Source organism: Nycticebus coucang, chromosome 3 (assembly GCF_027406575.1).
Source record: "Nycticebus coucang isolate mNycCou1 chromosome 3, mNycCou1.pri, whole genome shotgun sequence".
NCBI classification, from domain to species: Eukaryota; Metazoa; Chordata; class Mammalia; order Primates; family Lorisidae; genus Nycticebus; species Nycticebus coucang.
In genome coordinates this window covers 8,918,678-8,946,580 of record NC_069782.1, presented here as the reverse complement: position 1 = coordinate 8,946,580, position 27,903 = coordinate 8,918,678, and the positions used below count along the sequence as shown (strand labels likewise).

The 27,903-nt window shown below is 43.8% G+C and overlaps 1 protein-coding gene across 4 annotated transcripts in view; it reads left to right on the top strand.

The window, feature by feature from the left end:
- Positions 1–27,903, top strand: part of LOC128581563 (GRB2-related adapter protein 2) — a 64,688-nt gene that overhangs the window by 19,912 nt on the left and 16,873 nt on the right. For all 4 annotated transcript variants that reach the window (XM_053584548.1, XM_053584545.1, XM_053584547.1 and 1 more), the window contains exon 2: positions 22,591–22,682. In XM_053584548.1, the coding sequence (XP_053440523.1) occupies positions 22,605–22,682 (78 nt within the window). In that variant the 5' untranslated portion in view covers positions 22,591–22,604. The remainder of the gene's footprint in view (positions 1–22,590; positions 22,683–27,903) is intronic.

Below are 27,903 nucleotides of genomic sequence, written 5' to 3'. Positions count from 1 at the left end.
TTAACTTTAATCTTTGAAGTGCTTTAACCTCATTTCTTCATCTGTGTTTGTGAAGAAGGAGAGTGCTTCGTTATCCTCAGAATACAATCTTTCCTTTCATTAAAAACCATTATTCTCTTCAAGTTTCCCTTCTGCAGTAAATGTTCCAAATTATTTAATACATGCTTTAATCATTTATTTGAACTTCTCTACCATCTTCAGATGTAGCACACACAGAAATACTGTCTAAGAAAATCTGGTATTGAAATTACTTATCACTTGCACCCCATTAGCTTGAATGTTTAAAACCCATTATTGGTTTCACTCTGTCATATTCCAAAGGCCACCTAATTCTCACATGCATAGTCAGCACAAGCCATGCCAGAGTGACCACAGGTTCTTCCTTCCTTTATTCATTCTACGCTTATTGAGTGTCTACTATGTGCCAGGCACTAAGATTACAAAAATGATCCTCTCTACTTGGAGGAGCCTACAGCTTGGGAGGGAAGATACTGTCCACGAATCATTACCAATGGCTTCTCATTGGATGCCATACTTGAAATGGGAAGGATGGCTCAGGGAAGAAAGGAGGAAGGGGATTATTAAGCTCAAGGATGGCCTTGAGAGAAGGTGACATCTGAGCCATATTAAAGAATGGCAAAAATTAAGGAGTACAAAAAGAAGGGCATTCAAAGAAGAAACACCCAGGGATAATTTGCACATTGTATCACCTATTCACCTTACATGGGCTGCTATGGCTCAGGCCTCAGGTCAGGGAAAGGAGCAGAGACATGGTCAGGCAGGGCCGGGCTAAGAAGCCTGAGTGTCATCCTACAGGAGTCGGGAGCCAGGGAAGGATGGTAACCAGAGGCGGGGCAGAGCCATCTGCACTCTACATAAATCACTCTGGAAGCAGTGAGGAGGGCAGCATGGGGCCTAGAGCCAGGTAGGAGAAATAGGATGCTGGGCAGCCGAGAGACATTATAAAGCTCGCACAAAGCTGTGGTGCTGGTGATAAAGAGAAGGATATTAGGTATATTTAAAAGTTTGCATTGAAAGACCAACTAGAGGGAGCGCCAGATTTGGGAAAGAAGAAGGAAAGACAGGGAGAAGTCTGGAAGGAATTTCTAGATTTTTGGTGTGAACAACCATGAGGGTGAGTGTGCCACTTAGTCTCCTAACAGAGCAAATACAAGTTGTCACAAATCCATCTTCCAGAGATGTACCTCAGAGACACATGACCTGCCAAAGGTCAGTAGGGAAGGCCAACAGTAGGGAAGGGCAGCATATATGTATTTCTTAATAGATCTTTCTTTTAAAATGCCCCAAAATACAGTGATCAGCACTTCTGTAGCTGACCACCGACCACCTCCTTAAATGGACCTAATTTTCATAAAAGACATATACCACATGTAGGTATCAGTACAGCAGTCCTAGTCCCTTATATTGACTACCTCTGGATGTTGGCCAGTTTGTTACAGTCCCTTGGGTGGTCAACTTACAGAGATTTTACTATAGATGTATACTATATATGCGTGTGTGTGTGTGTGTGTGTGTGTAAGCTAGGACAGTATTTGTGTAAGAATTTTAATTTTTAATTTTCTGGCAACTAAGTTTTCAAATGCAATAATATATCGGCATTATTTCAGCTATCTGTGCCTGGTATAGTACATGTTTATGGTATTTATCTCCCTCCAGCCCTCACTAGAAGACAAGCTCCATGAGGCTGGGGACTTCGTCTCCCTTGTCCTCATCCAAATCCCCAGTCCCTAAAACCACACTTGACTCCTGATAGGTGCTGAATAAATATTTATTGAGTAAATGAATAAATTTCCATGTGGGTAAGAAGACACAGTCATTTCCTTTATTAACAAGGAAAGAAAAGGTAAAAACCAACAACAAACAAATCTGGACTTAAAACAGTTTTTCACAAAAAGATCTAATTTGTAAAAATGGAACTGAAGTTTAAAAGCTATTTTTCTCCCTGCAGTTCTACTTCTGGGGAAAACACAGCTGCCAGCATAGATGGTGGTTTTAACTGCCCAGTGACAAATTCTGCACGGTTGTCCATATTGGCAATGCTCCGCTTCCTTAAATGCCATTGGATCAGTAAGGAGACGGTGATTTTCCTTATTGATTTAAAGCCAGTTCCTCTTTTGTGAAAAGTTCCGTGTGCTGCTCCCTGGCACATATACCATCAAAACTGAACGGGGCCAGAAATTAAATAAGTCACTCGTGTTCCTCTCCAGCCATGTGACGTTAAAACATTTCTACTTCTGTGCTCGAGTATTCAATCTTTCTCCCTTTAAATTTAGCAGAGTGATTATTCCTCCTGGTGGATTGCACATATGCTCCTTTTGATCTGTGAAATAGCTCATTCCTGGATGAACTTTAAGCTTCCAAGAAACACATATAAAATACTGTTTATGCACTGCAGGGGAAATGTTTCACATTCTCATTACTCCAAAATGGTTGCATCAAACTTGTCTCTCTCTCCAAGGTTCCTTTTGTTCCAAAGATTTCTTTTTTCCAAGAAGAGGGAAAATGAACTTCAGGCAGCAGCACTAGCATGACAAGTCATCATCATCATCACACTTTCCATGAACTTTATGGAAAGGTCTCAGAGTCAGGGCCGTGTAGGAAGCTCATTCACCAGCAAATATCTTCAGTGAGCATGACACTGTGTTAGGTCCATGGACTATGAAGAGGAGTGAGGCTTGGTTCTTATCCTCTGGGGCTTACGAGTTAGCTGGAGATGAAAAACACAAACCACAAAATGAAATTAACTGTCACCAGGGAACAACACTGTCAGTAAGTGCTGCACAGAAGAAGGCGGGGTAACAAGACTGCAACCCTCAAGGAGATGGACTTGAATTTGAGGGGGGCTGGAGTAAGGAAAGGCAGAGTGGTGGGAACACTCATGGACACTGCTACTAGATGTCCTGCCTGCCAGAGGTGGGGTTGTGGCAGGAAGGGTTGGGGACAGATTGGGGATGACCTTGTATGCCACTCTAAGAACTCTGGATTTGGTTTAATTGGAATTACTGGGAGTTTTTAAGTAGAAATGATGTGAACTGAACAATGATTTTGAGAAACTAAATCTCACAGGGATCAGTGCCATGAACTAATTGGGGTTTTTTCGGACTCACAGACATGAGATACTGACCCAGGCTGGGGACAGTGGGATGTCTCTGTCATATAGTATAGTCCTGAGAATGTCTCTTAGGGATACATATAAATTTGTGCCTCAGAGTCCCTGGCTGCCTCTGCACTGTCAGACAGTGATATTGTGACACTGTGTGCTCCTTGGAACTAGTCTAGTTCCCTGAGAGCCCACATTTGGTACACAGAATAGGCCCAGGTACATACTGTCCACAAACCTCAGAGAATCCTTGCAACCTAAGTGGTAAAAGCTGGAACAAACCCTGGAGCCCTCCAAGTTCACTTCCTCATGGCTCCTTAATGATGGGATCAGGCTGTGACCTCAGACTTCCTGGGCTGGTCACAGTTTTGCTTTGAGGTGTGTGCACACAAATTCTGGCAGAACCCAAGAGAATTTTGGTTGAGTGGAGGAGTTAATGGTGCTTCCCCACCCTCATGGGGATAGTCGAGGCTCTTTTCCTTTGGTCCATCCCGAGCCCCTACACTGGCCATGCCGGAGTTCCCACCTGTTGCTGCCATCCCCAGCCTCACTGCTGTATCACAACATTGCTGTTTCTTCCATCCTGTCACTGATGGTGCTGTCCTACATCTGAACCCTTTAGGTCCTGTGTAGGCCACACTACCTTCAAGATAACCTCCGTGGCCTCAGCCTTCACTGAGGTGCACTAAGTTCTCTCCTTGGAACTCCTTGCTACCCTGCACAGGGCTCTAGCACCGTGTCTCCAAGATGCCTCCTGCCCTCAAATGGGAGCCCCAGGAGGACAGGGACAGTGTAGCTTGGTGCCCAGTATATGCTAAGTATTGAAATATCTGATGAATGAATGAATGATAGTTGCCTATTTGCCTTCTTGGCGCATTCATTCATTTAATAAATATTTATTGAGAAATTACTTATGATCAGCACTGTGTAGTTACACTTAAATGTCAAAATAAGCCTGTGCGCTCAAGCTCCAATTATGCACACATACATTATGCATGGGGAGTGTTAACATGCACACACAAGCAGACAGGGCGCATATCTACAAATACCAGAGCTAGCAAATGCAATAAGCCGTGTGCCAGATGTCCCTGCAATTTACAAAGAACTAAAAACCCAAAAAGACAGCTCCATAAACCCAATAAAAGGAAAAAGGGAAAAAAAAAAAGCAAAAGAATAGAAGAACCTCGAGCAGAAGGAAGTGGCTATGGTTTTTTCTATGCACCGGAGCTGGGGGTGGGGAAGATTTATAAAAGCATTCTGTGCTGGGACGGTTCATGTAAGTCTGAGTTCCTCAAGGGCTGGCTGTTAGGAGCTGTTTGGAAAATTCATTGCCATGCTTGAGTCTAGGGATCGTTTTTTTATTCCACTGGAAATTGTTAATGGGGATTGCATTAGCGGCCCCTTATTGCTTTGCCGGATAGAGAGACAGCAGGCTCGCTCAAACAATTCTGAAACCCTGATCACTGCCAATTAGGGGAATATTGTCTGGCTGACATAATCAAGTAAGTATAAATATATTTATCATGATTGGGATGGGGAAAGGAGACAGCAGAAAGATCTAGGCAGCAGCCACCACCTGCTGCCTGGCTCCAGTCGGGAGTAAGCCCAGTGTCACCCCATGCTCAGCAAAGGCAGTCACTGGCTTTCTGAGGTGGAATGCACAGTTGAGAATTCAGGACTAGAATTGCTTTTCCCAGAAGGAGCCCTGTCTCTTCTTATTTTCCCTCCCCTCTTCTTCCCTTTTTTTCTTTTTCTTTTTTTTTTTGTAGAGACAGAGTCTCACTTTATGGCCCTCGGTAGAGTGCCGTGGCCTCACACAGCTCACAGCAACCTCCAACTCCTGGGCTTAAGCGATTCTCTTGCCTCAGCCTCCTGAGTAGCTGGGACTACAGGCGCCCGCCACAACGCCCGGCTATTTTTTGGTTGCAGTTTGGCTGGGGCCGGGTTTGAACCCGCCACCCTGGGTATATGGGGCCGGCGCCTTACCGACTGAGCCACAGGCGCCGCCCATTCTTCCTTTTTTTCATGTTCACTTCTGTGAAAGCTGAAAAGAGAAGAGAAATCAGATGTCGCATTGATCACGTCTGAATTCTGCCCTGTTGGTCATGCTGTCCCCACTTAGCTTCTCTGAGGTTCAAAGTGATGGCGGGGAATAGCGTCCTGACAGGACCCGCCACCCTCTTGGCCTGCCTGCGCGTACAAGTCCATCTGACATCTGGTTTATCTCATTTGTCTGCTCTGGGAGCGTTTGTGGGAATTGCTGTGATGTGTCTCAGAGCTGGGGTCGAGAGCCCCTGGTGAAAATAACCCACTGTAGTGGTCTAGATGCGGGAGGGATTCCTCACATTGAGACAGCTGAGAAGGAAGCACGTTTAGGTCACCTCTGGTGGCATTCCTCTTGTCTAACTGGAGAGCAAGGTCTGTTTAAGCATCTGCACAGATTCCAAAATGCAGGCAGCATCCATTCACACCCGAACAAACAGCCAGGGTCGGAGAAGAGTAGCCATATCACATTGTTGTAGGGGAAGTCAGTGACAGAAGTGACCTTGAGGCTGGTCCATGCAGGACCAGTTGATCAAAAGCATTCCCCTCACCCCTGACTATTTGATAATGGCCATTTATAGAGCTACGCTGATTTCGGCTTTTTTCTTGACCCATCACCTATGTGCTGCTCTGTCCCACCACCTGAGGGCTGAGGACATTTCCCAGCGGCAACCACAGGGCAAGGCAACCCCTTTCTCTGTGTCCTGTCCTCTCCATCTTGTGGTTTCTCTCCACAGCTGCAGATGGCTCTCAGGCCTGTCTTTCTGGTTGATGAAACTATTTTATTATTGGTAGCACAAACATGATACAAGAAGATGAAGCAGGAAGGTGTAGGTCCACAAAATAAGTAAGGAGCCCACATAGGGAATATGTCATTTATTAGATCGTTCTGCCTGAAGGCATCTGGACACCCGTGTTCCTCTGTCTTCCTGCTATATTTTTCCTTCTTTGGAAGGAGAAAACTGTCAAGGCCAACCTCCCTCCACCTTGGTACCAGAAATATATATTCCCTTTGCTTCTCAAATCCTTTTTTTTTTTTTTTTTCTTTTTTTTCTGTCACCCTATCACTCAGGCTGCAGTACAGGGCAACAATTGTAGCTCACCGTAACCTTAAGCTCCTGAACTCAAGCATCCTCCTGCCTCTGCCTCCTCAGTAGCTAGGACTACAATCAAGCACCACCACATCCAGCCATTTTTTCCTTATTTTTTGTAGGGATGAGGGGTCTAGCTATGCTGCTCAGGCTGGTCCTGAACTCGTGGCCTAAAGTGATCCATCCTGACCTCCCAAAGTGTTCGGATTATAGGCATGAACCACAGCACCTCACTTTGCTTTTCAAATTGTAATGAATGAAATACCTCTTTTTTCTTTTTGTCTTCTACCTCTTTCCAGACATATTTTTCCTCAAGAATCAGAGCTTATTTATCTCCAAGGGAGAAGGAAAGTCATTTCATATTTCCCCATTAACAAACTACCGCTTACTGTGAAAATACAGGGAACTCTCTCACTCTCAGTAAGTTGGTTATTTGCCTTGGCTGAACCTGGGTGGATGGACAGCTGCTATTCACTTCAAGTTGGCTTAATTTTCTCTTGTTGGCTTTTGTTTCCTTAAAGCAAAGAGATTTCTTGGTTTTGTCTGTCTGTCTTTGATTCTTCTTCTTTTGAGGAATGTGCCTGACTTCTCCTGATTTGTTGCTTAGTAAGCTGGTTTGATTAAATCCCTAGCATTTATTGAAGAGCCTGCCATGTTGGGTGCCATGGATTCCTCTGAAATTCTCCCCATTTGAAGGTTAAATGAAGTCACCCATCTGAATACTAACTCCCTCCTAATCCGTTGGTCTTCTGCTTCTTCTTCTGAGAGATGGTGCAATGTCATAAACTGAGCTTGAGTTCTGATGTCAGCAAGACCTAGGTGATACTGCAGTGTCATCTTGGGGATGTTGAATCTCTGTTTTGAACCACAAGTACCCTTATTATAGATGCTCATGGGAACAACAGAACAGCCTATTCATCTGTGCTGGTCTCCACAATGAGATAAAGCCAAGCAGACAATGAAAAGCCTGATTAATGTTGTTGCAAATTATGTGTGGTCATCAGGTGTTTTTGATCCAAGCATTTAGGTGATATTTAGTCTTGTATTTAATCCATGTCATTTAGTTACAGGGAGAAACCCTTCTGAACACACAGAAAGCTCTTGACCTGCTTAAACATTATATCTGACATCATTTTGATTCTTTTTACTCAAGATTCTTCCTGCTAAGAAGTAATAAAAGAGAAGGTGGAAGAATTGTACCATGTCATTTTCCTGGGCTTGATAGTATACTATGGTGACAAAAGGCATCTTCTTTGGGGAAAGAGGGGATGAAGAGTACAGGGGACCTCTTTGCACTATTTTTGCAACTTCCTGCAGATCTATAATTATTTCAAATAAAGAATTTAATGAGAGAGAAAGAGAGAGGAGTGACAATTGGGAGAAATGAGCGCTTATTGATTTTAGTCCCTACCTATACAAATATTTACATTTTGTCTGCCTCTTCCCTTCTCACACAGATTTGTGAGCAGTCATGAATAAAAGCTAGCGCTCCCTTTTCTATAGAAGAGAAGAGAAAAACTAGAATGAGTTGAGAGAAGCCCTGCCCACATGGGTTAGAAGGGCACCTGCTTCCTGCCCCTCCCACCCCCTTTACCTACTCAGACTCACCTGCATCCACACCACGTCCTCCTTCCATCTCACTCAATGAGGAGATGCCTTAGCTGCTGCTACACAGTGTGCTCCTCACCTGAGCAAGGTATCCCATCCCTTCCTGCTGCTAGCTAAGGCACAGTCCTACTTATCTCTCAGGGTGAATTTCTTCTTACTCTGGGTTTTAACATCTATCTATATTGGAATAGCTCCCCAATTTAGAATTCTATCCAGATGTTTTTGCTAAGATCTACACCTACATATCCAACCCTTGTCTGGGAGGAGTCTCTACCTAGATGCCTCACAAACATTTCAGATTCTTTTCAAATCGTTTCCTCTTTCTATCTATATCCCCATATCTCAGAAAATGCTACTTCCATCCACCATAATGTTCACGACATCTCCAGTTCACCCTGCCCTCCAATCCTTTGTACTGCTATCAGATTTAACATTCTCTAATGCAAATGTTGTCAAATTCTCAGAGACTCCTGTCACCTTGGGCATGAAGGCCCTGCCCCCATGCCAATCACCAATTCCATTTCCTGACAGTCCATGATTGAATCAGTTGGGTCCCCAACTCCTATTCGTGCACATCATTTTCTCTCTGTGGCATACGTGCTCGCTACTCTGCCTGGCTACTTTCTGCAATATCCACTTCGATTGTTAACTCACATGGGAAACTTCTCCTAATCCCTCCTATACCTGCCTCCAACCCAGTCTGGATTAGGAGCCTCTCCTTTGGGTTCCTTGACCCTTGAGGTTTGGCTCCTTATTACACCAATCTTATTTGTTCAATTGACTTGTCTTTCCTATAAGGCTGAGCAATCCAAGGTCTAGGCTGGGCCATCTAGTCTACCTTGGATGTCCATGCTCAGTGCAGTGCATGGCACAGAGTGGGGCCTAGGAAATGTTTGTTGAGTGAATGCACAAAACACATAGATACTACTGAGAGAGATAAGGTGGGTGAGTGCTCAGCGAAGTTAGGCAGGAGGAAAATCTGAAAACCAACTTGGGGAGAAATCGGCACAAGGGTAGATAGAATCAAGAATGAGAGAAACGCAATGGAGGATTTGAAATGAAAGAAAAGAGATCATTATAAAAAAGAGATCATTATAAAAAAGAGATCATTAAAACGACAGAACCACATTTGGTACTCTGAGTGGTTTTTAGTAACTTCCTCTGAAATGGTTCCAGGAAGAGACAAGGACTAGGAAGGTGCAAATCATATAAATAAAAAATGAGGTAGCATCAACTGATTTAGGGATTAGTTTTCATCAGGACTAGATACACGGGCGATTTAAGTAAATGTCAACCTGGTGACTATGTGATGGAACTACTAATAATTTATCAGGGCTGGTGCCAAGCATGGAAAAATTTGACAAGTTATAGGAAAGTAGATGGTGAATTTGAAAATAATGATACAAAATGCCAAAATCACCACAAGAGGAATATCTGAATACATAAGAGGCCTTAGAGGATTCCTGCCTTGCCACAAATACAGACTACCAAAACAAATGCACTTGTAAGAACAGAAATTCCAAAATATAAAATCTACTTACCAACACACATAGTATTCCAGAATATATAATGGTAAAATCATGTCTTTTGACCCATACAATATTGAAAGTAGCAAATAATCCAAGAAAAATAGAGTAAATAGGAGATAGGATATTCTGTGGCTCACAGGACTTATGAATGAGGTTATATACTTCTACACACCAACCATGACCTTCACTGAGAAAGCTAAGGCCTCATTTCAGGACATCAGCTCTGACCCCAACAGCTAGAGCTGATTTTCATGTAAGAGACCTCGTGGAATAGGCCACATGTGACATGAGGAGACATCGGGGAAAAATTGAGATGAAAGGGTGAAAAGATCAGACAATTCCTGGCCAGTACTCTTAACAATCAATGCTCCACTACCAGTTTGAGATTTCTATGAAGAAGATAAACATTTAGGATATACATACACTATACAAAAAAAATTGCTGGTTGTTTATCTGAAATTCAACTTTGGGCATTTTATATTTTATCTGGCAACCCTACATAGTGAGGGTTTTGCAGTCACAAAACTGTGACTGGGTTTCTGTGAGCCACACCTCATCTCAACATTTTTTCGCTGTTGAGCAGAGTCAACTTGTCAGAGTCATGATAGCAAACAACTATTGTGTACCCACTATGTGCCAGACATCATACTAAGTGGTTTAGATGAATATTTCATATGTTCTTTCCAAGAACACTATGACACTGGTACTACTATAATCCCCATTTTTAAATAGGGAAACTAAGGCTCAGAGAGGTTAAATAACTGGCTCAGAGTCACCCAAATAGCTAGAGGTAGAATCAGGATGTGAACTCTGGTAGCCTGACTCCAAAGCCCATGTGCTTGTCCACCTCACTTGATATGGTTTCAGCTCTAGGCAAGGGGTAGATACACCAAGTCCCCCAGAAGAATAAGAGAGCGTGAGACCATGGGTACGATGGTGTCAGACCCTGACTAAGGACTTAAAGAAGCAGTTGAAACCATACCAGTTGCCTTTAAGTAAAAAAAAATGCGCTCCCAATTCTAGGCAGATGCAGCCCCACACCAGGACTCAAAGCTTGATTAGAAGAACACTGGATGAATATCATCCCCCAACTGCAACCTCAGCCTTGTGCAGTGAACAACCTGCATGACCATACTATGTGAGTTAGATGGCAGAGGACTAGTGCAGAAGCCAGGATGCAGATGGGGAGCTTAGAGAACAAGGAGAAGCCATTTAGTAAAGCATGTTTGCATGGGTTAACGTACTAGTATGTATGTATTCTAAAGTCAGTTTTGAGAGACAAGATGAGGAGAGACTGCTGAAGGCCCAAAATGACAGTAGGAGAGAATTGAATGGATCTGGGAGGACAGGTGACAATGTGACACGGACGGATGCTGAGTGGGAAAATGATCCTCCACGGATGTCTGTGCTCCATCACAGAGGAGTAAGTAGCAGGGGTAGGGAGGAGGGTGAATGAGGCGTGGTAGGTAAGGTGGCAGTCGCCTATTTCATGACGCAATGAAAGGAAAGTCTGTGGCTTGGAAAAGAGGTGGGGGGCAGAGAAAACACTAGAAGAGGGACAGTGAGTGAGAAGATGAATTTCTTCCACTTGGTGTCTCCCCAAGTACGGCTGTGAAGGAAGAGTCTGCCCTGTTTTGGTTTGAGTCCTTTTCCTGTGGGGTTATTAGGCTGGAGCAGAAGGAAAGAACAGAAGGCAAGGGCCGCAGGCCAGCACAGCTCGACTTCAGCAAGGTATTTCCTGACACCCTGAACGAAGATAGACAGGCCAGCTGATAACTTAATCTGGTGGGTGGTAGCTGATACTCAAGAGAATGTTGATGAATAAGTTAATGCCAACCTGGAGGGGTCTGCAGGTAAAGAAACTAGGTGCAGAGATAACCAGTTTGCTTAGGGTCACACAGCTGGTGCACAAAGGAGCCAGGACTAGAGCCCAGTGGCCCTGACTCCAAAGTCCATGTTCCATTTATTATGAAATAAAGGCCAAAAAGGCATGAAGTTTGCTTATTAAAAAAGACTTGAAAGATATAACCAGAGGATTAGGAGTTCAAACCATGCCTGAATGAACTGTGAGGGCTGAGCAACTGGCCAAAGAGAGAGAAATAAGATGGAAGTTAAAACACTTAAACGTGAGGCTCTGTATTTTGGTTCCAAAAATCCATTGCAGAGGTGGAGAGGCCTGCCTTGACCACCTGCATGTCGGAAACACCTGGGTTTTTGTTCAAGTGGTTGCATAATTCCTGAACAGCCAGCAATGTAACATGATTATAAAAAAATCTAGTGTACAGATAAAGTAATTAAATCATCCTGTTCCACTCAGCCCAGCTCAGACTGAATCTCAAATATTGGTTTCAAATCTCAGTAATGCATTTTAAAATGGGGCCTCAGGAAAATGAGCAGGAGACCAAGGAGTTGGAACCCTGGCACATGGAGGGTGGTGGAGGACCCTGGGGTTGGAAATGAGAATTTGGAACTTCTGAAATTTCTGGTTGTCATTTTCATTTTTTCTTCTTTTCTCTTCCCTTCTTTTTTTTTATTATTATTTTTAAATTTCTGCTTCCTAGGGCAACTGAAAGACTTTAGGACTTGATGTAACCAATCCAATAAGCTCTTAGGTCACTCTTTCTTCTCCTGGTCAGTCTTCTGCCCATTCTTTATCATCTCCATGAATTGGTGAAAGACTGACCTTCTGGACATAGGATGTGCAACCCTACTTGATCAAAACAGCAATTAAAAAGAAAGAGAACTACTTTATGTATTTTTATTTTTATTTTTACTTTTGAGGCAGTCTCACCTTGTAGCCCTCAGTAGAGTGCCCTGGCATCATAGCTCACAGCAACCTCAAACTCTTGGGCTCAAGGAATCTTCTTTCCTCAGCCTCCCGTGTAACTGGGACTCCAGCCCTGGCCACAACACTGGGCTATTTTTTTAGAAACAGAGGTCTCGATCTTGCTCAGGCTGGTCTCGAACTCCTGAACTCAAGCAATCCACCTGCCTTAGCCTCCCAGAGTGCTAGGATTACAGGCATGAGCCACCGCACCTGGCCCAGAACTACTTTAAGTGAGACAAATACAGGTGCTCCTTCATTGAACTCAACTCAAATTTGAAGAACAAAATTTCCAAAATAATAAAAAATTATAATTATTCCCTTGATGAAAGGAATTAGCAATATTATCCCTTTCATTGGCAATTTTTTCCTGAACACATTAACTTTTTATTCAATTTTATTCAAAATAAATGATACTAATCTAATAGTGAAATAACATCAATCAACATTTAGAGTATTTTATGTTTAAAGTATGAAACATGCATTTCTTAAACGTACCTAGAGATAACAAGAAATACTTTTTATTGGCCTCATTGATACCATGAACAGCCACCATTGGCAATTTTTTAGTACCTTTACCAGGCGACCTGATAACGTAAAAATGCCGTTACCTCCACCTTTTCACGGATAATCTTATCCAGTGAAGCAAATCTTATCCAGTGAAGCAAAGTAAGCTGCTATATGAATTAATGTTCACTTTTGCAAGCTTTGAGACCAGTGAGCTAAAAAAATGACCAGTATTCCAATAATAAATGAAGGCTGGGACCATAAGTAAAAGTGACGAAAAGAATAAAGCAATTGTGGTCAGGTCCACGCTGCTGTACTTTGCCCAGATAACATTTAGGTAGCCCAGAGCATACTGAGGAACAGGGGCTGAGGGCATCTGTAGCATTTGTGAACAGTGTCACAGTCCTGGTGACAACAGAGCAAGAAAATGGAGCCTTTCAAAGACATAAACAAGCCACGCTTTCAGAACCCAAATCAATGAAAACAAACATGAAGTGAACAGTAGGGAAGAGAAGAAAAAGAGAACATGAGGGCGTCATAAAATCCTCGCGATATATTTGAGGGGGAATCATGATGTGACTAGAAAGTGGGAAGCAGGTGTGGGTGGGGGAGTGAAGCCCGGAAATTTGTAAAATGTCTGTCTGTCTGTCTCTACTTTTTCACTCTCATCTCCCCACCCCACCCCATGGCACACTCCACCCTTTTGCCAGGGCTCATTAAATGATTTCTGATTCCAGGTAGGTATTTTTAATGCTTCGTTTATGTGTGGATTTTGCCAGCAAGATTCTTGGTGTTTCTGTAGGCAATTGTTATTGCTCGAGGAGACAATAAGATAAAATGAGGAAAGGCAACAACACATCAGCCTCGCAGCAGAGTGGGGCTGGATGTTCCCATCTCCAGCGGGGTTGGTAGCCTCTTTCTGTTTTTTTTTTGTTGTTATTGTTTGGGAATGATGTTGTTCTCACAGTGTCATTTTAATAAGAAACACGTAGGGAATTCAAAGCAGAGTAAATTCATAGTAAGCTACCAATGTTTAAAGGAGAAAGAAAAAGAACTTGAAAAAAGAATATATTGTGGGGAAAATTGATGAGAAAGGTAAGAAAGCCGTGGGGCAGGAAAGGAAAAGGAAGGAAAGGAAAAAGCAGGCTATTTTAAGTTCATTAACTGAGATCCTCTGAGTTTCTGCAATTGCCTTAAAGCACATGATGGCTGGGTCTGAGGTCCGCGGGGTTGATTGCAGTCTTTGCCTCTTTGACCAAGAAGTAATGGGCTTGAATTTCTCGCGTGTGTGAGAATTGCTCCTGTCGATTTCTTGGCTGAAGAACAGCTACCCAGAGAGATTTAGGGTACCTGAGCTAGTTAACAATTAGCTTGAAATAGTAGCAAGAATACTTTTTGTTATTTTGTTAGTATGAACAGAGGTGGAGTGGCAGGGTAAAGAGGGATCACAGCCTGGGAGCCAGCAACACATGCTCTGTCTCTCACCTCCATTTCCCATCTATACAATAGAATGATTATAACATCCTAATAATAACAACAACAAGGATGACCTTTTGGAAAGCCCTTGGCATGTGATAAGCCATATCAATAGATGGTAACTTAGCTGGTTCGTCTGTCTAGATGTTGGCAAAGCTTGGGTGGTGTACTGGGACTGTCTGTGGCTGTGCTGGCACTTCCTGTTTAAAGATAACAAGGCAGTGACTGTGCTCTGGGTGGATGGTGATGTGTAGAAGCCAAATCGGTTTTCTGTTTCTCTACCTGGTTTTCCCCCCATTTCTCCTTGTTTAGTGCCATCTTCTCTCTTTACTCACTGGGTTGTCTTGATAACACTGCAGCTGAGAGGGAGAAGCCAGCACTTGCCCAGGGAAATAAGGAAAAACGGGTACTTGAAAGGCTGAAAAGGAGTATATGCTTGGTGCATTTACACTTAAAACTTCTGAATTTTTTTTTTTTTCTCTACAAGAAAGAATAGTAGATAACAGCAATGCAAAAACTCTTTGGAAAAAGACACTTAGCAATCAAACACCGACAACAGGCCCCGCATTCTTGTCCTCTTCTCTGTAACATTGTGGGCTGATGATTATCGTTAGAATTTCTGATGAAGAAACTGAGACACGAAGAAGGCCTTCTACCCACTAAGTAACCCACAGGACCTGAGATTTGAAACCAGGTGTTTCTGACACCTGCGTCCTGTTAGCTGAGCTTCCCACTGATGGGGGAGAGCCTCGCCTTGCAGAGAACGGCAAAAAAGAATGGAATTTGCTTAACAGAACATATATGTACATTATGCTTTTAAAAAAAGATACTTTTCTTACCAAAAGTTTGACTATAAATGAGATTTTATGCAATATGCCTTGCACTAAAAAAATTAGATTATAGGATGGCTCAAAGGGGTAGGGTGCCGGTCCCATATGCCAGAGGTGGTGGGTTCAAACCCAGCCCCGGCCAAAAACTGCAATAAAAAACAAAAAAATTAGATTATATAAGCCAGACTGGTGTTGATTGAAGAAGAGTAAGGTAATAAATAGGCTGAAAATGGAAGAGCAGGTGACTGATCCCTTTGTCTCGGGCATCACCCAAGTTAGGAGCAGGGGAGGGGAGGGAACTGCAACACCCCTTCTCAACCAAAACCAGAAAAACATAAGCAGGAAAAAGGAAGCTAATTAAAAAAGAAAAACATCCTTGAAACCAATGAAATCTCCATAATCCACAGTGACAGACAGGGGCCTGCAGAAGAGCAATTTGATTAAATAAGGATATAAGGGATTTAAAGAGACTCTCCGGTTTTGTAAAGTTTGCCTGTAAGTCTGAAAAATATATTTATTTGGCTTCCAAACCTAAAAACCTACTGCCTTCTAACTGGGGAGATGGTTCTCATTCGGAAACTGGGAAGCAATTGGAAGGCAAGGTCAAAGGGTGTAGGAGGAGCTGGGGAATCCCAGGTTGAACTAGGACCTAAGGAGGCTGGCCAAGGGTCTGCAGGAGGGACGCTGGTCGAGGTATTAGAAGGTGAGGGCAAGTTAACTCCCCCCCCTTGCAGTAAGTGGTTGTGGGCTAAGCCTGAACCCTTCTGGCACTGGGAGGAGAGGGCAGCACACTTCCCCTGCCCATAGCACAGTGTCTCACTCAAGAACCAGCTGCCCATTAGTCACCTGTCATCAGAGACAGCTCTGTTGGTGGCTTTCCGCAGAAGTGAAGCAGCCAGAGGATGAATTGTTATTCCAGGAACACACCTGTGCACAGGACAGGAATGGATGGGAGTTGAGGGGTGCCCCACTGGTTTCTATTCATATAGCATCCTTGTGGCCTCCAAGGCCAGCATCTGCAGCTCAGCCACTGATGAATTATCAGACTTGGGCAGGCTGCAGAGGCCCCCTCTAGTTCCCTGTGTTCACCCCTGCTGGTCATGCTGGGGGGATTTGTGCTTTCCTGAGGCTTAAGAGGGGGGGAATAATGAGTCAACCAGGGACAAGAGAAAAATAGGGATGTCCTGTCTGTGCAAAATCACGCAAAATGGAGGCTTTTGTGGGGGGGTGCTAAAATCTCAGCCAACTAGCCAGAAATGGTTTGATGGGGGTATATTTTCCTTACCTTGCTTACTTTGGTTGCAATAAAATCTGAAATGTTAAACAGGCCAGGACCTTTTGAGCAAGCTGTCTTTTTTTCCTGGGATCCTGAACCCAAAAAGAAATGGTCCTGTGTCTCTGACTTGGCTGTAGATCATCTAAAGCAGAAGACCCTGAGGGTCATTCCCAAGAACATGACTCTCTGCAAGCTTTATCTGGGGAAGGGCAGCTGGGGGAACCAGGGGGCTCCACATGAGTTGGTTGTAGCTTCCACGATTCCAACTCCCACTCTACCCTCTGCACCTGGCCACGGAGCCATGTCTCCAGAGAAACCAGAAGTAGGATCCTAGTAGAAAGGATTTGAGGTTTTCTATTTCAAAGCCTCCAAAGGATGACTTAGAAGTAATTCAAGAGCTGGCACAGTTAAGAAACACGTAAGCCTTGTTAGGCATTCAGTAAGAAGGTTAACATTTCCTACATGGCCAGCTAATTAAGAGGTATTCTGTAAGCAGGGATTCTGCTGGTTTAGAATAAAGTGAAAGTCTTGTCATAGGAGAGGCCAAAATGGGGACAGGCTAGTCCTTGATCTTTTGGTCTCTTGGCTAAGCCAGCCTTTTCTTTCTCCCCCCACCCCCCACTTTCTTTTCCAAAATAGATTAGTTTGGTTCTCTCAAAGAATATTTAATCAGCAGCTGACAGGCAAGCGTATGGTAGTTGACAATTCCATGCTCACATATTTTCAAGAAGGGCCCTCTGTAACCTTTCTCAGTTTCCTATTCCTATGTCCAATGCCCAGTAAGAGTGATAAACTGAGGCAGTAATGCCCCAAACACAGCGGTCAGGTTCAAATAGAAGAAAAACATAGAGTAGGGGTTTTGATACAGGATCATTAACCTGGAATCCAAGCAGGAGTGAGGGCCCATTCACCTCAAGAGGAATGGGGATCACCTTCCCAGGATGCTCAGAAGGCGGTTAAGCATCACAAACAATGCAGGGGAAAATGGCTTCTAATTCTTTTCCATCTAAGTAATTCTGTATTTTATTGGTTTTAGACTCTTTGAAGTGTTAACATGTGGGTGCCTTCAAACTCACAAGGACAATCACCAAACCTGTCTGTGTAAAAGCTGCAGGGACTCAGGATGCAGAGAAAAGTTAGGAGATGGAATCTCCAGTTTGGGGTGCACATTGCCCTCTATTGGATTAAATAAATCAGGCCTCTTAGTGGGTGTGTGTGTTTCACTATTTCTGGCTGAGTTTTCTGAGAAGTCAGAGCACCTTTGAGTCTCAAATTAATTGATCTTTAAATGGGTCCTCTGTCTGCTGCCCCTTCCCTGAGGAAATCAACTTTATAGCAACTCTAATGGCAGGTCATTTGCCTATTTTCATTCACTCAACAAACATTTGCTAAGGGCCAACTAAGCACTGGCTAGATACTGTAGGGAGTCGGAGAATAAATAACAATGATTACCATTAACTGTAATGATTACCATGCTGTCAGTCTACACATTAACACACAACAACCCCATGAAGTAACTGTGGTGACTGTCATCTTACAGATGAAGAAACAGTACACTAGGAAGTAAGTGGCCCATTTTAGATTAAGATGTAGGCCCCCTACCTCTAAGCCCACACTCTGTCCACTAAGCTACAATCCTTCTTCTCAAGAAATTTGCAAACTATTAGAAGACATAAGATATAGATATAGATATAGATGTGTATATCAGTGTTTGACAAACTATAGCCAGTGAGCCTAATTCAACCCTTCACTGTGTTTTTGACCTTGAGTTAAGATTGTTTTTTACATTTTTTAAGTGTTGGGGGAAAAAATCAAAAGAATAACAACACTTCTTGACATGTAAAAATTCTATGAAATTCAAATTTCTGTGCCTACAAATAAAGTTTTATTAGAACGATGCTACATTCATTTAATTACAATCATCATCTAAGTCTCCATCCCCAGCTCCAACAGTACAGTTGAGTAATTGTGACAGAGACTGGACAGCCTGCAAAGCCAAAAATATTTACTCTCTGGCCCTGTACAGAAAAGGTTTGATGACTCCTGAGGCAGAATGTTCTGTATCAATAAAAGAGGCTTTTTCTTTAATGAGATATTTAGGACTTGAGAAGAGAGAAAACAAATATTTATTTGGCCCACAGTGTGTGGAGCTAGAGGAGATATACAGGTGTTCTCTGTTTTAAGACTCAATGCATGAAAATCCAGACTTTAAAACAGATAAATTAAAAGGCAGTTAGTTATTTGCATAACAAATTTTCCTTTCATTTTATAAAGCAATTCACAACAGGGTTTCTCTATAGAGTGAGCCTCCATAATACATGCTAATATGATTCCATTTACAAATACTCTATTCACAATAACTTTTCAAGAATATACCTATTTTGCACAGGGAAGCTTAGCTATAATCATCTTTCCCTGGCAGATGTAAGATTTCCTACTTATGGAAAGAAAGTAATTGAGCTGACCTTGTCAATTCCATGGGGGAAGGAAGCACAATCCCTTATTGTCTCCCAAGAGGGGCTTTACCTGTTGCTTGGAAAGAATAGAAAGTCTGTGCAGTCTAAGTCTCTGAATTACGTGATGTTAGGTGGCTGGTATAAGTTTACATTTTTTGCTAATCTCCTCTCTATAGCTACAGCCAAAGTCCTAAAATGTAAACTATTCTCCCTACTTACTTACTTCATTTCATAACAAGATAAACTAATAAAAATTGTTGCTAATATCCTAATAAACATGCAACAAGCAATACTTTAAAAAGCAATGTTTCTCTCTTTCTTAAAAAAATTTCAAGATATTATCTCATCTGAATTGCAATAAAACTGGGGCAAGCGTTCAAATTAGAGCTCTCGCTGCAAAGTAAGAAGTGCCATCAATCTGGGACCCGTCTTCATCGAGGTCCCAAGCCTGAATCTTCGCATAGCTTGGTGGTGTTATGCAATTGCTCTTTCTGAGAGACACAGAAAATGGAAACCTTCCCTATTCATAGCCAACTTAGGAGGAGCTGAAATTGTTCACGTAGCTTCTTGCCTGCTACCATTTTGATGGTGACTACATATTTCTGAACAAATCCACTTACAATCTGGCTTTCAAATACAGGTTAAAGAGCTCTCTCCTGGCTTCTGTTTTCAACCTCTGCGGTGACTATGTTTTAGAAGTAGACAGCATTCTTGTTATATACCCTGAATATTTTTCAGGCCTTTGGTGGTAAGAGAAGCTTACATGGAAATGCAAGGCAGAGAAAATCACGTCAGGGCAGTCTGTGTGGCATTACCCTGTGGTGAAGCAGATCTGTGTCGCCGGATTGCTAATGGATATTTCCAGCAACTCATGGGGAGGCCAGGGAGTGAGAGAGCAGCAGAAGGCTGGTGAGAGCTAGCGCTGGGGAAATGGCAGCATCAATGCGCCTGGCAGGGTGGGGTGGCGCTGCCGGAGGTGGCTAAACTGACCCTGGAGTTTGCAGCTTCTCATGCTGTACGGCAGGCAGCATCCAGCTGTTTCTAAAGCCCCTCACTGGCAGAGAAAACACATTTAAGCCATCTGTGAGGTTCTCTAGAGAGGGGCCTCTCTCTTCATCTCCCCCAGAGGTCAGACACACTGAAATTGCAAGAAGGCACCATTGCATTCTTGAATTCAGGCTTGTAGCTCTCTCTTTCTCTCTCTCTCTCTCTCTGAGTTGTTGTTACCCAGTTTTTATCGCCATCATATTTTTCTTGTTTCCCAGATGCAGGATGTAGTGGTGGCAGGTACAGCTTATAAAACAAGTGGATAAATACTGAAACAACTTTATTAGTTCAGTTCTCTTTTTCCCTGGTGATAATTTTAAAACTTTTCAAAATGAACACGAATGAATATAGAGAAATGAGATATAGATTTCCATGCATTTTTATGATCAAACAGAAGATCAAGCCCTGGGGGTGGCATATTTACCATTCTCTGCTATTAGGGTGCTTCAAGGGAAGAATGTTCAAAGCCCTGTGATTTGAATGAAAAAAGGAACACAACCCACCCCGCCTTAAATAAATAGCAGCCTGAGCAGATTTCATTTCGCAAATGGAAATGGAAGCAAACAAAAATTTTCCAAGTGATTTCATGAAGAGTGGGCTTGTTTAATTGAGTTTTATGAGCCAGGATTAATACCATAAGCTGGGGAGCACTGCGATATGCCTGTGTCGTTGGCTTGGCCACACCGCCTGCCTCCTGGGGGAAGACAGAGAAAAGTGCCTCAATTCAGAAGCAATTTTACTTCTGCTTTAGCTCCTCCACAAGTAATTTACTGCCAGCCCTAGCGCCCAGGCCTGAGCTGAGCTGTGTGTAATGTTAGAAAGGTCTTCCTCAAGCCAAGGTCATATCTGCTTCATGCCTTGGACAGTTTTTCTTCTCCCATTTATGTAACTTTCTAATATATTAAGCATTTGCCCTCCCCTTGTATCCCCCATCCTGCTTATTAAGGTAAATTTGCATAGAAATGAGATCTTGGTTTTCGGAACCATTATTCTGACCCTTGATCCCTGGAGGTGACCAGTGTCTACTGTTGATACCATGAAGTAGACCCACAGAAGCTGTGTCTCCTTGCAAACAAGAGACAAGGCCTTAATTAGGAGAAGACTTGCATGTTAAAATAGTGGGGCGAATCAAATCGACAAAGGCTTTTAGCATTAACTAAGGAGAGGAGAATATTCCTTTCTGTTGAGTGGGTCATCCTAGGTCACAAAAATTTTAATTTGCCTTAGAGGGACAGATCTTGAAGAAAATGTACAAAAAGTATTGTTTGTGCTGGTGGTGTTGTTTGGAAATAAGTTTTGACTGATGATAAAGCTCAGTTTTTTGCTTATTGTTTGCTTAATATCCACCTTTGGACGGGTAGTATTCATCTCTCCAAATTACCTTTGGAAGACCAAACAAGTGTGGAGAATCAGAGAAACAAGCCCTTTGCTATCGCCCTGTTGCAGTTGTCTGATGTCCTGGTGCTGCACCCACCTACCAGTAGCCGCCTTCCTATTTACCCAAATCCTGTCTATCTGTGCAGAAATTCCTACTGAAAGGACAACTATGGTACCAGTTTACTGGTCACAGAAAGTCCACTAGGTTTCAGAGTACTAACCTAGAGAGTTTGAGACTGAGAGAAACTTCGAAAACCGTAAGTGCCCAACGAGAGCTTTCAAGATTGTCCTGACAGAATGCTGTCTCGGCAAAGAGTCATGGAGGTTGATAGTCATGGAGACTAAGCATCAAACTTCAATAAAAAAAAACGTTTATAGGCACTGGGAGCTTCAGAAGAAAACCTCTGCTAGTTTTGGTCAGGCTGCCTTTGCCAGGGGTGAGGGGATGCATTCCGTAAAATCATTTTAAAACTTAAGTACAACTTAGCTTTTTCTTGTATAATGCTTTGCATTTATGATCTAATTTAATCTAACAGTTTTATTAGTTGAATATTATGATTTTCATTTGACAGATGAGGAAACTCAGACTCTGAGAGGCTTAATTTCTTGTCCAGGATTATACAGATATTTACCAAGAAAACCAGGATTTATGCCAGCTCTCTCACTGTTAACCTCCCCACAATCTCCAAAAAAACAGCTCTATTTCATACTCCATATAGAACATAGGCTGATTCATTTATCTTTACACCATTACCATATATTATGAGGAGGGGACCAGCATTTTAACTCAATTTAAAAATTATTAAAATCTAGATTTCCAAAATGTACTTGGTCTACACTCTAATAATAATATAAGTAATCTGACTAATAGAGTCTCCTAACTCTCCAAACAAAATGCTTTCAACTCTCAAACCATGCAAAAGGAAGCTGAGTTCCCCAATGGCTAATGCTGTCTAATTCTCTTAAATGATTCAGATGTAAAAGAGGAAATGGCATCTGTCTAATTAACACTGCCTGGTTAAATATAGCTGCCAAGGGATAGACTAGGACAGTGTTTACAGAATAGTCTTTCTAGCCCCCTGGGCCTCAAGTTACAGAGGATAGCAAGCCTCCCGTCCTTATCAACTGGAAACAGATGCCCCCAAAAGTGATGTCAGGCCAGGACCAGCACTGGGAGATGAAAGGAGAGAGAGCGTCTAGGCTGGCTTCCACTTCCTGCTTCTGGCATCCAGGGATTCAGAGAGCGATCCTAAGGGCTCCAGCAGTTCTTCCGGCAAACACAGGCCCTCACTGTGTGCCTGAGCCTTGCTCTCTGGCCTGGAGACGCTCATCCGACACGTTCCTGTGAGAGGCTAAGACTGCCAGGCAGCAGAGAGGCACAATGACCCCATTATTTCTCTTCCAGCTTCGGGTTACACCATGGAAGCTGTCGCCAAGTTTGATTTCACCGCCTCAGGTGAGGACGAACTGAGCTTTCACACTGGAGATGTCCTGAAGGTACGTGTCGTGGGGCCTGTGGGGAGCCATGAAGAGTTTAGGTTACTCTAGTCTGGACACTGAAGTAATCTAAGGATCCATGCCTTTGTCTCTTAAGAACTGCATGAAGTTCCTTTTAAAAAGAGAAGTTTGGCTGTATCCAGAATGTTCTTTCCGTGCACCCATGTGCCAGACACCAGGCCAGGTGATGGAAATAGGATCAGCATAAGCCACCATCTTGTCCTGAGATGCTCGTGGTCTGGAGGGGGGAATGTCTCCTCCATCCAAAGGGCTGTTACAGATGCCGCTCTTGGCTCAGTGCTCAGAGAACACAGGTGATGGAACAAATTGATTCCAACTTGAAGGGCGGAGGGTTGTAGGAATGTGTGCAGTATGGGCTTTTAACTAAAGCTCAGAATTGCGCAAGCACGTGCTAAATTCAGAGAGCATGGCCAGGTTCAGCATAGATGGAGGGGTGGGTGGTGACAGCCTGGGAAGAGCAGCCGGAAGGGACCTGGCTCTACAAAGGCCAGGCACACCTGGCCACTCAGGGGCTTCTTAAAACCTGTCTTCAGCCTGCACTTGATTGTAATGGCCACTTGCTGAGCTGAAGTGGCCTTGGACTTCTCCCACATTTCACACACCACACTTACAAGACTCTTAACCCTCATTTATCTTGCAAAAGAGCACAAGCCTTTCAAGAGGCCATTCAGAAATATGTGAAGCCAATCCCCCTGTCTGACCTCAGGGCATCCTTAAACAGCCCACTCCCTGGTCCTCAGCAGTCCAGATGGGCCTTCTCAGATGCCCGGCAGCCCTGAGGCCAACAGGGTCTCACCATCAAGAATCCTGCTTGCCAGAGAGAACCTTGTCAGGACTCAGAAAGTGCCCACAGACCACAGCACACATAGAATGGCTTCTTTTGGAATCTGGACAGCTCATTATGTAGCCTTCCAACTTTTCTCAGCTGGTGAGCTCTAGTCATGGTGGTGGCAAAGTGTAGGCCTTCGTGAGTTTAAAATCCCCACTGGGCTGCTGACCCAGGAGAAAGTGGCTTTCACTGCTTTGAGATCTACCAATGTCTTGAGGGGACTTGTCATGGGGTGAGAAATTCCTCCCTTCTCTATGAGGCATTGTGACCATTTGATTAGCAACCCTTCTAGAGCACTTTGAGCCACTGCCACACTCTCATCTTCTTTTGCAAATAGAACCTAATATCTTGCTTAAGTTTGGAGGCTCTCCACTTTCTCACTTTCCATTCATTGGGCAACTCTGTGGGATCACAACCCCCTGCCCCCACCCCGACCTGCCCCCAACATTCTCAGTAAGTCCACCAGTGATCTCCTTAACATGCAACATAATGGCTGACGGAACCGCCTGTGGGCTGGACACTGCTAGCTGCCCCTCCTGGAAGCTCTCCTCCCCTTCAGCAACTCCCCCTCTCTTGGCTCTTCTCACCCCTTCCTGAGCACTCCTGGAAAGTCTCATTTTTAAGTGCTCCATTTCCTCTCTTTTTGACTTGAAATATATACACTTTCTTGAAGGTTCTGCCTTGGATTTCTGGTTTTTCTCCTCACTCTGAGACATCTCACTTACTGCTCTGGCTTCAACTCTCACGTCTGTGCCAAGACCCTACGTCCACGGCTCTGACTCTGACTTTCTTCCTGAGCTCCAGAACTGTGCTAGCAATTGTCTGTTGGATGTCACCACACGGACTCCAGCTCCTAACTCCTGATTTCCAAAATCACTCCAACCCCCTACACCCACCTCATACCTCATTCTGCCCAAATTATTCCCCATCCATGTTCTAAATATCACTCTAGGCCGGTCACCAGGCAAGAAGCCTCCGTTACTACCAGCATCTCCTTGCCAAATCCTGCTGATCAATAACCAAGATCGCCTGAGCTCCCCCTGTCGGGGCTGGGATGTGGCTAAGTGGTCTGCGGCATTATTTCATTATCCTTACACATCTGTGAGACGGGCACTAATTTTTCCTCCATTTTACAAATGTGAAATGGAGGCTAAGGGGTTAAATGACGTGTCCAAAGTCGCACAGCTAGAATGTGAAGGAGCCAGGATCTGCATGGAGCTCACTCTGTCTGACTTCTAAGCACTATACTCTGCTCTGAATATTCATTTCCTTTCATGATGCATCTCAAGCGAGCCCCTTCTTCACTAAAAGGAGTGTGTTACAGTAAAAAGGAGCATAAACTGGAGCTAGCTAGATCTGAGTTTGGAGCTAGATAGATCTGAATTTACTCAGGGGGAGTAATGGGGAGAGCCTGAGAGGGGCCGGTGTGTGCCTTACAGTATGACAAGGCACACACGTTCTCTGCATACATGTTCAATCATCTCTACTATGAAACCCTCCCTGAACACCCCACCACTACTCCAGCAACACAAATCCCTCCCTCTTCAGCTCTTCCCCAGCATTCAGCACGCACCTCACTCACTTCCAGGCACTCATGACCTTGCCTTCCACGGCAGTTATACATGGGCGGGCTGCAACGCCGTGGTCTCACACTTCTCCTCTTCCACCTCTCACCACTACTCTTACCCCTAACTGCCTATTTAGGGGATCCTAACTGCCAATTTAGGTGTTGACTACTCCACTGGCCACAGATTTGCAAAGGTGGGGGCTGTGTCTGCCTCAGTGCTTACGACTCCATAATATTTGTTGAATGAATGAACCATCGATCCCTCCACTGGTGAGCTCCCTGAGAGCACAGCCATGCAGGGTTCCTTTGTATCATCACAGCCTATAACACAAGTGATGGCCCAAAACAGGTGCCCAGTACATATTTCTTGAATTGCAAAATTGTATTTCTGCGTGCTCATTTAGAATTCCATCCAAAAGCCAATTCCCTCCCTCTCTTCAAATTCTGTCCAGTGCAGCTGTGGGATAAAGAGAAAACTAGAGAGGGCTTGTTGCCAGAGCCTCCTGGATATGTGTGGGACAGTGGTCTGTGCCTAGGCCCGGTGTGCCCCACATAGGACTGCAATTTCTGCCCTCCCCTCCCAAGGTGGGTGACACACCAGGGTCCTCTCAATTATTTCCAAAGCCAGCTCTTTACTGCTCCAGTAATTCACTTCCAGGATGCTCCATCTCTTATTTGGTCTCTGGTGCTAACAACTAAACAGAGTCCCTCATTTAAAAAGGCACAGAAAAATGTCTGACTAGCTCACCAGCCACCCAAACTCAAAAGACCTCAAGTTCCTTGGGGCAAAGGCCCCAGCTTACTCATCTCTATATTCCCAGCTCCTAAGTACAAACAAGAGGCACTCAATACATGCTGATCTGCACAGAATAGTAAACAAGATGTGGACAGGGAACTCCTGCCAAATGATTTACTCCCACTTCTGTAAGAGAAATATTTGAAAATTCAGGAATCAGATTTTGTTCTGCTCAGGCCACAAGCCTCTGCACCTTGCAGCTGCACGTAGCACCAGGCTTAACATTTGAATCTGCCGTTGAATTTGCCAGTAGCTTTGAAAAATGTCTCTTGACCTGTTCCATTTCTGTCTGCTTCTCTAATGCATCTAACTCGACTTGGTTTCTTCCTACTAAAACAGCAACCTAAAAGCACTAAGAGTTAATTCTATGTAATTAACTTCCTCGATACTTCTGCCATGCTGCTAAGAGCGACAATTCCATCCAATTTAAAATCTCTTCCAGCCGTACTTTTGGTCCTTCTCTTCCCACATCTAACTTACTCTCAGGCCGTGTAACCCAGAATATTATTTTCTCAGGGAATGTTGTCAGAATCAAGGGACAATAAATTTCAGTGTAAAACTTCAAGTGTTCAGGCCGAACTTCTTGCTCGGGTTTACATGATAGGTACGAGAGAAGGGGCGGGGAGGACCGAACAGATGGAGAGATAGATGAGAAGTGCAGGAAGTACGGGGCCCTGGGCCCCCAACGGCGGGAGGAAACCACCTCTCCCCTCCCCCCGAATACCTTTCTTGGCAAAAAATGAGATTTTTTTTTTTTTTTTTAAACCTCACCTTCCATATCCCGTAAGAAACCTGTAAATTCACCTCTCTAGAAACACAATCTCAGAAAGAACAGGCACCAGGTGGTAGAGAGAAATGGCCACCATTGTGGGATAATCTTCCAGTTTCTAGAGGGGGTAGATGAACATGAGCTGTGATTACTAAAATTACAGCTGGTTTCAGGTCAGAGAACAAAGCACAGAGTGTGGCTCTTACTGTGATAAGCCAATTTCCAAATGGCCCCTTTCACCTCATCCCTGCTCACTTTTGTATTTGACATTGGCTACCCTAGCCAATACCACATTCCCATGTGATGGGAGAGAGGAATTCTGAAGCCATAAATTCAGGAGTGATGGCTGGAGTGAAATGTTCTCGTGTTCTCTGTGTGGCTATGAGGCACTGCTGAGTTTCCTCGTTCCTTTGACCTAGATTTTTGGCTTCCCCCTACCCCCCTCGGCATACACATACCCACACGTCCTTAGTGATACCAACAGTCACATTTGATGTTAGAAACTATAAAGTTTTCTGTTCTCAGCAATCTCAAACTCAAATATGGGGCACACTTTTATTTCTTTGGAACAAATGATTAAATTCAAAACATACACATATAATGCTTTAAAGAACTTACAAACCCTTCCATGTCCTTCAGAGCTCTAGTCCTCCCTCATAAGAATATCACATTTGATGAAATTATATATTTTTTTAAAAAGAGTGTATGCTTTCTGAAGGACTTTCAGGTACCAGTGCTCATTTGATCCTCACATCAGCTCTGTGAGGCGCTGGGTGGTTATTATTATCCCCATTTTTCAAATGGCTAATTGACTTGCCCAAGGTCACACAGCTAGTGAAAGAACTAAGCTAGAAACCAGGTCTTCTCATTCCAAGCTCGTAGCTCTGTCCTCTGCTTTCCACCTTGGGAGTGATGTTAGAAATAGGTCATCGTCCCTTCTCAAGTACCAAGTTCTCCTTCAATTCTCTTCCAATCATTTTCTTCAGGAGAGAGATGCCCAGGGGACCCATGACTTCAACACCACCCACTTTCCTGTGACTCTAAAATCCCGAACTCCAGCCCCAGCCTCTCTCCTGGCTGCAGACTCACATACCCACTGCTTTTCTTCTTAGTTGCAGAGCTGCACTCAAATTCACCCGCATGCAGTCTGCAGTCTCAGCCTTGCCCCTCTCCTGTATTTTCTATTTTGTCAAGGCATCGCCACCTACTCAGTCTTCCCAGCCAGAAACCCCTTCTCCC